The sequence below is a fragment of the Diadema setosum genome, unplaced genomic scaffold, assembly GCF_964275005.1.
Source record: "Diadema setosum unplaced genomic scaffold, eeDiaSeto1 scaffold_39, whole genome shotgun sequence".
NCBI classification, from domain to species: Eukaryota; Metazoa; Echinodermata; class Echinoidea; order Diadematoida; family Diadematidae; genus Diadema; species Diadema setosum.
The window spans coordinates 312853-325047 of NW_027307665.1; the positions used below are offsets into that span (position 1 = coordinate 312853).

Consider the following 12195-nt stretch of genomic DNA (forward strand, 5'->3'; position numbering starts at 1 on the left):
AAACGCATGAAATCTACATTTGCAATACAGTACTCGAAACTTTCTGTCTTAAATAATATGAAAATCTGGGGTTTGTTATAAGCAGGAATAGATTTACAGGCATATGTAGTATTCAATAAAAAAAAAATACATGAGGCAAACCTAAAATGTATCTCATTATACAAAAAGGGAAAAATAAACAAGAACGGCTATCTTTGTTTCAATTCAAGAAGTATAGATTGAAGACCAAAGTTCAGCTTTTATTAGTGGACGAGTGGAATGTATTACACGACGTTTAATTTTCAAAAGAGAGCAACCTCTCTCCTCTTCACGATCACTGTCGCGCAGGTCAACAACGACAGGAAGAACACGGCGACGAGCAGGGCGTACGTGGTCGACGACCGCTGAAGAACTCCTCCACGAAGACCAGCAATCGGACCTTTAAAGCGGGACCAGACATGAATGGAGTGAAAAATTATTGGGACACAACAGAAAAAGCATATATACAAATACGTCACCGTGAAATTTCACTCCGAGTGTTTCTTGGAGGTAAAATTTCACGTGACAAACACTCACACACAGATTCCTGGTTTCGAGTGACTTTTTCTATTAGAACATGCCTTACAAAATCAGGGCAAATTGGCTTAATATCTTTAGAGTTATGAATACACTCCATGAATTCTTCGATGTAAAATATATTTATCTCTCCGTTTATGGCTAATCATATGTAGATGTAAAAAAAAAAAAAATCATTTGTTACTCATCACATGTATTTTGCAATTTACGTTGTTGCAATCATTACAGATATGGGGTCCGTGTCATAAAACTTGTCATCAGTCAGACAAGTTGTCATAGATTTGACAAGCTACTGAAATCCTTGCATCTGATTGGCAAAGAGAAAATTTGTCATCGGAATGTGGCAGTTTTCACTTATGACAAGTTTTATGAAACGGGCTCCCGTTCCGCTTAGTTATTGTATATAGTTTTCTCTGCTTATTTGATGGTAATAAAAACAAATTTAATCTTTGAACTTTAACCTGAACAATGAGTCATCATCAGAGTACATGGCGCTGACTTTAATACCTTTCTCCGAGCCCAAAGTTGGACAGTGTTCAACGCTGGTGTAGGTCCAACCAATCCCGTTCGTCCCCGAACACGTGATATTGATGCACCTGTTATGTGGGCGTGGTCTGAAGAGAGCCGAGGCGCAGCTAGACGAGGAGAGCGTGGTGTTGTCGACTCCGATGGTGTATGTGTGGAGGTGTGGGAACGGCTGATCTTGAAGACTGACGTGACACGTGATAACGAGAATGACCTGGCTTCCTTCGATCTCCTGGGTCTCGATGGAGAGGATATTACTTGCTGGGGGCTCGTGACCTATGAGAGCAAAGAACAGCATAATTGATTTGTCTTCATCCCAAAGCAAAACAACATTTATCACAACAAGCCTCTCTTCGACAAGTTGTGTCAAAACATACCATCAATCATGTAATTTAAATCTAACTTAAAAGCAGATATCGATTCAAACATTTTATTTAATTTTCGCTCTTTCCTTTTCCTATAATCTGCACAAAAAACGGACTATACAGAGTACAAAACATATAAAGCATATACATTTAAACGAAGACTTTCAGATATTCAAGATAATATGTGACCGTGCACCTCAAAACGAACATAAAGTCGCAAACACTGATTTTGCGTGAGGACTGAAAATAAGTGAAATGGGTCAACCTAGCCGAACTTGACTTTTTTTATATTTTCTGAAAGAGCGCGTCTTCTTTTAGATTATGCTAAAATTTGGTATCATAAAATGGGCAGGAAAGTGTGTTTTTGAGCAGTTTATCTCAAACATTTTTGGTAGAATAGTGTGATTAGGTGTGTCTTTAGAATCCCTTTTTCATTTCTGAAAAACCTTGTCCACACTCTTCACTTTCAAGTCTAATAACTTTTGAAAGGATAGTGCTATACTGCTTTGAAAGTTGGCATTAATTATGGACAGAATTTGTCAATAAGGCATGTTTAATTTAAGTTTAATCTGATAATCCCTTCATTGTTGTTACTCTGGTGGTTTGCTTCCTGTTTTTTGTCCCATTCATCGCACAGCCAGCACGGTTTGGTAAAGATTAAGCGCTTGAATAGACACTGTACTTCAGAGCCTCTTTTCTCAGTTCACACTATTCCTGAGTTTGTGCTTTCTTTCCAATATTTAGACAGGTTAGGAGAGTCCATTTGATTTGAGTTATACATCATTTTAAAGCTTAAAGTCTGCTCTTTCAGAATATGTTCTTAACTACAAATTATGCCTGGCGACTTTTTGTTTGTTTTCAGGTGCAGGGTCACATATGCTGTTACCATTTTCTATATAACCAACACTCATAACAAACCTATACCTGTTCTCAGTGGCAGTGTCACCTTCTTTATAATCAGAACCCATAAGAAACCTACCTGTTTTCAGTGGACAATAATTCCGCATAGAAACCGTCTCCCCGAATCGATTGATACCGGTGCAAGATATATCGATACATCGATTGGGTTGATCTTCCATGATCGTTGAAGAGGAGTTGGATCGTGACAGAATATCTCCATCAGCGGTGATTTCGAACACACCAATCGGTGGAAACGGTTGATCGATCGGATCCACGTGACACGAGATATTGAGATTCGTTCCCCAGTTATCCTCGTCTTCTTCTACCTTGATAGAGATGATATCAAGTGCAGGTGGGTCTGAGGAATAGAGAAAGATGTCGTCGAAGATCATTTGTTTTTTTTTTTAATGTTCACAATAAAAGTTCTAAGTACACGAACGATTGCTTGTTAAAAATCAATATTTTTGTATGTATAATTCTACGAAGCTCAGCCCTAACCTTTTGCCCCTGGTGGTCTGTTCGGGTCAATAGAATCCTTAAATGTATAAGTTGGGGACTCGTGAAATATATTTCGCGGTCCACAATATAACCAAACGTAATGTGAATCTAGGTTGCCCGATTGTATACGTGGAATCTTTGCATGGATTCCATGGTAAATGGCACCCGGTTTTAATCACAATAGTTTGCTTTTTTTTTTCTTTGCCCGCTTTGTTTTGATAAATGGGGAAACGATCACTCTTCTGAAAAGGAATAGAATTCGGTAAATCACCGACTGAACCACAGCGTTCTGAATTACTACACATCATTGTATAATGGCATATTGTGTGACAAGCAGACGATCTGATGGAGGGGGGGGGGGGGCGAGGCAGGGAGAGAGATAAATTTCTCACCCCTCGGACAGTGCCTCGTCGAAGCAGAAGTAATTCCGACGCCATTAGTTGCGGAACACGTGACATTAATACACCTGTTTGGGCGTGGTCTCAGGACGGCTGAGGTCCAGCTCGCGTTGGACAGGATGGTCCCATCAACTCCAATTGAATACGAATGGAGGTAAGGGTACGACTGGTCGCTCAGGTTCGCTCTGCACAGGATTAGCAGTTTCATCTGACGGTCTTTGTCCAGGAACTCCGAAGTCTTGATGAACAAGATATCAGCAGCTGGAGGCTCGCCACTGGTTTCTGTGGGTAGATAAATACATCCGTAACAATAATTGGTAGAATGGTGTTCTAGAGATAGTTAAAGGAGTAACAATACTATAGAAGTAGGCCCAATGACACTCATAAAAAAATAAAAATGTAAAACTCATTATGGAAATGATACCGGCCCGTAAACGATCGCCCTGTCATTGTACAGGCATGCTTATCTGGAAACATTAAACTGCACATTACTTGAATATGAGATCATTATGAAGCAAATTATTTTCACACCACAATATATATATAGCTAAAATTTTGAGCTAAGAAAATGGGTTTTCGTCGGGATTCGAACCCGAGGCCTCGGGATTACTGGACCGGTGCTCTACCGACTGAGCTATTGAAAGCCCTAGATAGGTGTTCGTCCCAAACCCTTAACTTTTTACTTTTCCCCCTTTTTCCTTCCTTGTTTCAATATATATATATATATATATATATATATATATATATATATATATATATATATATTATATAATTGACTACGAACTCTTTATGCTAAATATGATGTTTTGATTATCCGCAAATTTGTCGTAATCTTTATCATCACATTAACAGAGGCTCTGATAACTGGTTTTATTATAAGCTCATTTCTTTCAATCTCTTCTCCATTTATAATCAATGCTTGATATGCGTCATTACATGCTTTTCTTCGATGTGTATCTACAAAAAAATGAAGTCGCTAAAGTCTAATATTACATGGACGTATATATATAGCAATGTATGTGACCGTGCACCTCAAAACGAACATAAAGTCGCACACACTGATTTTGCGTGAGGACTGAAAATAAGTGAAATGAGTCAACCTAGCCGAACTTGACTTTTTCGTATTTTCTGAAAGAGCGGGTCTTCTTTTACATTATGCTAAAATTTGGTATCATAAAACGGGCAGGAAAGTGTGTTTTTTAGCAATTTATCTCGAACATTTTTGGTAGACTATTGTGATTAGGTGTGTCTTTAGAATCCCTTTTTCATTTCTGAAAAACCTTGTCCACACTCTTCACTTTCAACTCTAATAACTTTTGAAGAGATAGTGCCACTGATTCCCACTGATCAGTTACTAGCCATCCCCTTTAACACTCATTGTGTGTGATCAATCCTTCACCAAACTCCTTTGCCTGCTGAGACAATACCCTGAATATCATTTGGTTCCAAATTGACAAACTCTGCTTGTTGGATTCAAAAGAAGTGTTTATTAGTTTAAGATTATATTCAAACGTAATTATACTTATAACCTCTTGCTATTTTCGAAATTATTGTATCATCAACATCGTACACTTTCTTAATAAGCATGTGTCTTTGATCCCCCCCCCCCCCCCCCCGGAGAAAATATTATCGCTTATACTTTTCAGCCCTTTTAGTCAAGGCGCTGGGACCTAGAAAAAATGACTTCGTTCAACCCACCCTGCAGAAAAGGTTTGACGGCATGGGGTGGTCGGTTGGACCCTCTGGAACACCCCTAGGTAGTATGTGATTCCAAATTGTGGTATCAATAAAATTTTACAGGCCACTTTAGTTGTGACAAGACCTAGCTGTTCGAAAAAGTGTCTTCGCAAGCAAAAACTACTACACGCACCACTGGCACTGGCGCCTAAACGCACCACTGGCACTGCTACAGGCGCCAGTGCCAGTGGTGCGTGTAGTAGTCTTAGCGTACGCAGACACTTTCTTCGACAAACAAGAGTTTTTGCCTGCAAACTAACTTTTCTTGCCAAGCTGGGGTCAGTGTAGTGTAGTTTCTAGCCGTTTTTATTTTTGCTTTATTTCCTTCGAGTTGCAACAAGCCAATTGAGGGCCCATACCCAGTGATTGCGACGCCCCAACCGTTTTTTTTTTTTCCTTAGGGCGTCACAATCACTGGGTATGCGCCCTCACTCGGCTTATCGCAATACAGCCGGCTTCTCCACATACACAAGCTGCAACTCGGAGAAATGAAGACGAAAATAAAAACGGCTAGAAACTAGACTAGGGTCGGTGACGCTTGGCACTGAAAATGACAAAATAATCACAGTTTTTTTTTTCATTTATTTCATGAATAATTCATCAAAACTCCATAAAACCATAATGTACATATATTGCTAGAGATGTCAGCAATACAAAGGGATACATTGTAATATTGTGCATGGTTACCATGGTAACCAAATGCCTACAGGTGATTGGTAACCCCAAAATGCCTCCTACTGCTGCAAACTTTTGTATTTTTGTTCATTTTTTTTTGTAGATAGATGCAATAAGAATAAAACATTTTTATTGATTATTGTAATGAAATAATCTCCTCTTGCCATGGCAACCAGTATCATCCAATCAGCATTCAGCTGTCAATAACTTAAAAAGTAAAGCCCATAATATCAAAAAGCTCAATAAGCATGTCCTCCTGCATAAGTGTACCACATATGGGAAGAAAATATTGAAGCATTCTAAAGTTACAGCAAAATTTGTAAACAAAGGCATATGATAACACATTTAGAGAAAACGGCCATTGAAAGGAAGATATCATTTTCGACTGGCAAAATGCATGAAAAAGTTGCATCCATCGTACTTTCAACACAAATTTGACTTCAAGTACAGGTAAATGTAGTTTGTACCAATGTATGGACACAAATTTCCCTTAAAAATATATGTGAATACACAGAGAGAAGCCAATGATATTCTAATGTTAGCTCTTTTGAGTGTTTACAGAGCGATGGTTATTCGAAACAACCTTGGAAAAGAACAGAGGAAAGCAATAATAATTATATTGTTCATGTTCTTAAAGTAAGTTTATTTAAGAATGCAGATAAATTCTTTTCTAAGGAAGGAATATACATGAATGCTGTATCATCCATCAAAGAATAAATATCGTACTTTTGTGTTCGTAAGCTATTATAAAAAAAAAGTAATATAATAGAATTTAAAAAAATCAAGATTAGTATGTAAATTGGTATAAACATGTGCAGTAATGAATTAATGCTATGAGGAGAGAATGAGGGAAAAATCTTGGGCGTCCTTTCCCTTTTATCCAGGCTAATCTTATAGTGTTGAGGTAGGTAGTTTAAGATCCGATCTATAATGGGTGTGTGCACGAAAGGCAAAAGAAACAAACTGTCTGGATTTCAGATATCTTTTTTTTTTCACTTTATCCTACTTTGCTGTCAGGCTGTGGCAAAATTATAAACGACTATGGTAAAGTAGAAAGTTGTCTGACCCCGAAATTATTGTAAAAGTAACATCATCATTTTTGCTTGAACACCAATAGAGTAGCATTCAAGTTAAAAAAAAAAATGTGAAGGTGATCCTCAACTTGATTTTTATCGTTCCAGTGCCTATGAACACAAATGAATAGACAGCAAAACTATTTCATTAAATGACAATTTTATCAAATTGTAGGTTGAGAATTAACTTTTACGTAACACATGAACCACAACTGTGATAAATGCCTACTAATTTGAATTTTTGTGTGGATGTTATTTTTGTCTTAAAATATGACACATTGGAAAATTGATGCCAAATTTCAAGCTTTCATCTCTTTTTAAAAGATACTTTCTGTTCAATCTTCCCACATCTGCTTCTGAACAATCTACTTAATGATAGCGACCAGCGTCACCTACCACTTGGCATGAAAAGGAAAGACCGTACTATCACACATTTCAGGGCAAGCCTTGCGTGCGACTTGCGAAGAACAAAAATGATGCGCTCCGTCGGAATGAGTCAAAAGTCGCAAAAAATGAAATCGTAGTTATGCCTATATGCGAATTCTACAGACTCTAAGCTTTACACTGATATGTAATACAACTCATTTCGACATCCCTATAGATCATAAAAACGAATATTAACTACGCTTATGATGTCAGTCCATTTTCTAAATAACGGAGAAAATCGCTCTCAAAGTTAAGGCTATGTTCAAGCTCACAACCAGTTTCTTTCACGGGACGAAACAATACAACAGTCCTGCTTAGCGACGGCGTTTACGCTCCATCGCACGCACTACCGTATAAGGCGATAGCTTGGGTGTGTAAGATAATTAACCAATCGCAGGACAGGTCTATCATTAACGATTCTGACCAATACGGCAGCCCGAACGCAAACTTCGTTGCGTTTGTGTCCGTGCCGCTGCCGCCGCATGAATGAGTCGGTACGCGTTGTGTGTCGGCTGCGGTGTAGTTTGCCGCAAGTTTTTAACTCACAAACAATAGGAAACAGTTGAAAGAAAAAAAGGCACGCAATGCGTATTACGAGAAGCGTCTTTTAGAGAGGGCGTTGATCGCTTCCATTCTCCTCCCACGTTGTTGTCAATGGAAACTAAAGAGGATGCGTTTAGCAAGTACCAATACCTAAATAGAACCTGAGAACCAATTATAGGCGGGGGTTCAAAAGACAGTATCGGTAGAAAAAGTCAATGAAGTTAATTAACGATTGTCGTCTTTTGAGATCGTGTTCTTTGCGTGTACTAAAAGCCCTCAAATTACGCACTGGTCATGGTCGTAATGTTGCAGAGCATCAAAGACTGCTTTCGCGTCTGTTCTACTGCAGCTGTATACAGCCGTAACATTCTGAATTCCCGCCATATTAGGCACATTTCCTTTATAGGCGTTGCGTGCACAGTAATTATCGCTTATCACGCTTGCCAATGCTGCACATACTATACGTATCAGAAGCAAAGGTTGATGTAGGCTTGATAGCTTCACGTTGGGTTTATATAATTGTATCATGAATATACTTCTTATTCTCAGTCACTTTTGTAATACCATAGCATAATCAAAGAACCATTAACTTGTAGCATAAGCTTAATGTGATTTTTTTTTTTTTACATCACATTTGCAGTTACAATCTCTCTGCATTTGAGAAGTGGAATATAGATAATTATACTGACAAACAATCGGAATTAATACTTAGGCCTTCCTCACTTCGTTTTGTATTCACAAACCTTATTAGAATAAATGATTGCTTGATTACTTCCGGGTAAAGGAACCACCGGAAAAGGAACCGCATGTAATTTTCTTGTTAACGAACCTAAGCTAATAGCGAACCATATTTCATTGTGTGATTAACGAACCTTCAGAATTATCAATTGTTTTACTCCCCCCCCCCCCCGGGGAAAAGAAAAAGCATTTCAATGTCATGCGTTGTCAATAGTGATAAAAGGTCCGTTTTTATTTCGTAGTGTGTCTCAGTACTCCTGTGCTTATTTTTAAGGATGTGCCTCTCTTTATGATTGCGACTGATGTTCAACTATTTCTTTCCCGCAAGCTTCAAAAGGAAGAAGCTAAAATTCATGCAAGGAGACGAGTTTTCTTCCATGAGATACAATCATTAAGACATACATTTATTCCCGAAATTTATGTGATTGCTTATGTGCTAAAGAATTGTATCCATTACATGTATCAGGCACTATACAAAACGGTTGAAATCTGCTGAAAGTCGAACTTCGGTTTGTTTGTTTTTTAAATTTCATTTCCATTTCAAGCGGGGATAGACTAGAAATTAGTTTGTCTTTACTGGCAGGAGACATTCGTTTTCCAGTACATACTCCGCATTTAAACAGTCGCCATATTTTCGTGGTCAGAATCAGATAATGGACACGTGATATATTATAAAAATGAAAATACAAAATAACGAACACGCCACATGTACAAACATTATGAACTTCAATATACTTACCTGTAATATTCTGCATAAAAAACAACCACGCCAATTAAATAATTCAATAGAATTAATAGAACACACAGCGATATCATGCATGACAGATCAAATCAAGTTCAATTGGTGAGGAAGCTAAATGAAGGTAAAAAGTTGACTTCTTTTCGTTTCTCTTTCAATTTATGAAAACAGAATTACATTGTATATCTATTGAAGCGGATTGTCTCTGTTGCGAACGATCGCCATATAGCATTGTTAGTCTTCTGCGCAAATCCGAATCCCTAAATACTTTAATTTTTGCTTGATAATGTAATAACCCTGATAACTCTATAAAGGACTCGCAAATTCAAAGTTTGAAACCGTATACTAAAACATTACATTGTACACGGTTTATTAAAAAAAAAAAAAAAAAAAAAAACATTTTGAATGCGTTGTGTGTTAGCATGTTAATAGCATCAATCTGCGTTTTATTTTCCGTACGTAAAGCGCACAGAAACGTAACCAAACGGTTACCAAATACAGTGGAATGCATTGTACGGCGTGGTACTATCATTAGAAGTATATCCCATTCCTTTTTACTTTTATTTGCTTGAAGCAGCAGTCAAATCATGTGTCATTTTCGTTGCGACATCACTTAGGAATTAGAATGTATGAAGATAATCGTTAGTCATTTATTTTGCGCTATTATTATAACATTTATATTTTCCAACTGTTATTGACAGTATTATGTTACTGTATGGTTACGATTACGAATGTTGGTTATGAATTCAAAAGACTGGTTCATTAATCGAACTATAAAGTCAATTAAGGTATAACAGCTGTTTTGAAAGTGGTTCGGTAGAAGTTCAAAACGCAATCGAAGTCATCGTCATAGGGGGAACTGATAGCTCTAGAAAACTTGTTTAGGCCAGTAAAGATTGCCGTATGCAATCTTTGTAGAAAGTTTTGACTATTTTGAGAAATTATATAAAGAATTATTTGTTTTGATTATGTCAAGAACTATGAGAATGAAAAGGCGCGGACACCCCAACAATGTCGTTGTTCGATTAGACATGATGGGTAAAGTGAATTCATGACTTGACTATAATCCTTACTGAATTGATGATCACTTCTGTAAACCATCAGTTAAGTCTTGTAAATGATACCTTCGTAATCGTAGTCAAAATTCTTTTGATCGATGAGACGAAAACCAACAAACAAAATGCCATGTATCATCGCTCGAGATTCCAACATTTGGCGTCACCCGACCAACAATAAGTGACGAATCAAATGGAACATTATGTTGTGGGATAGCAGACTGTGTTACGATTTTTAAATGTTGCGAGTAATTGTTTTTAAAAAAAAGAGAAAAGGAGGCGAAGTTCAAGAAATCAGAGAAAAACACGTAAATGCAGGCGATCATGTTTGATTATCAAAGTAAGAGATTACAATCGGCCATGCGGATGTATATGATTGCCTTATTTACATGTCTGATTTCTGTAAACTATGTTACATTTAAATTTAAGTTCCCTTCCCTCCTTGATAAAAGTTGTGTTGGGTTTTCGCTATAGGCATTTATTAGGAAACGCTGTAAAAACGACAACAAATGCCTACTATACATCAAGAGATGGTTTACATGAAACACAAAAATTCTGTACGTTCTGATAAAATGCAACTGCTTGTTTGTTTGTTTGTTTTGAATTACCATGGTCTTTGTCGGGGGAAAGATGAAGAAAGATAGTAAAGTGTATCACTCTCAAATCCGGATGATTGCGATAAGTGTGTATCCCCGCCCTTTCTATACAGGTAAATGATTTAAGCTTGGTATGCTATTATAAAAGCCTGGTGTCACGCAGAAGAACTGATTCCGCGATCACTTTTAACCTTTCATAAAATTCACGTTTTAAGATAGTAACGATAGCTTGTAGGAGATAAAGTAAGTTAGCGTCCCTGACTGTGGTTCTGAACACAAAAGGGGACTGAAAAATTCTTTTACAAATTAGCAGACATAATGCCGATCCTCCAACACTGTTGCTCCATTACGTCACTGATTCTGCTATCAATGGCGAAGAAAGAATACTGGTTGCGTGATTATCCACCCCTTGATAGCAGGAAGTTTACCTTTCATTGTTTAAGGCTTCGTTGATGCGGGGTTTACTCGGATACAAGGCGTGAACAGTGTCGTCCGAGTTCTTTCATTCGGAATTCCTCAGAATACGCAATTCAATGGGCAATTAGCGCTGCTACTTCGCAAAGCTGTTAGCCAAATTCTTTGCAGACTTGACCTCTCACATGTCAGCTACACGCAATACACGACAAACAGCTATCATTACAAACATTTTGATTAGAAAAACAAAACAAAATGAAGAAGCACACTTTTGAGTAGCGACACAGCTTTCTGTCACTTTCTCAATTAGGTCCTACTTCTAAAAAAAAAAAAAATACACAGATGACAAGAGTTAGAATATCCTCCAAAGGGAACACGAGCTATTTGGGCATTAATAATGTTTGTCTTCCGAATTCTCTCCATACCGTCACGGCCCAAACCACCATAATAAATAGGGCAATAAGTTTTATTAACCATGCAGGGAAATAATAGTACGCATTACATACATTTGGCGAATTATCACACGAATTGTCGAGTTTATAAAACGAGAATAATTGACAACTTAGGCCCTACTTTATCTCCAAAGATGAACTTTAAACAGCAAGTCACATACCAGGGAACGAAAGTTATGATCATTTGAATGAATTCATTAATGAGGCCAATAACCGTTGTAAAAGTACACACACGCATAAAGAGGTTTCAAGTTCGATATGTTATCATGTATTAGCTCATTGATAAAGTATCATAAATTTTGCGTGATCGTTCATTGGAATTATTTTTTTTTTTCAGCGCGATTTGTGCGTCACATCAATCACCACTTCAAGAAATGTGCATGTATCAAACGAAACTCGCTGGTCATGCAATCGATAGCCTTGGTCAGCTCACTATTATTGCGTAATTCTAAAGCCCTCGCCGCTTGGCCGCCGACGCCGCCGCGCGCACGATGCTTTGTTTTGTC

At 37.7% G+C, this 12195-nt stretch overlaps 1 protein-coding gene across 1 annotated transcript; it reads right to left on the bottom strand.

Moving 5' to 3' along the window:
* Positions 1-281: 281 nt before the first annotated feature.
* On the bottom strand, positions 282-3523 carry LOC140245837 (uncharacterized; the record flags this gene model as incomplete). Its single annotated transcript, XM_072325335.1, has 4 exons — positions 282-418; positions 1063-1356; positions 2425-2703; positions 3236-3523. Coding segments are annotated over 4 exons (998 nt in total), but the record flags the coding sequence as incomplete, so codon positions are not given.
* Positions 3524-12195: the final 8672 nt, after the last annotated feature.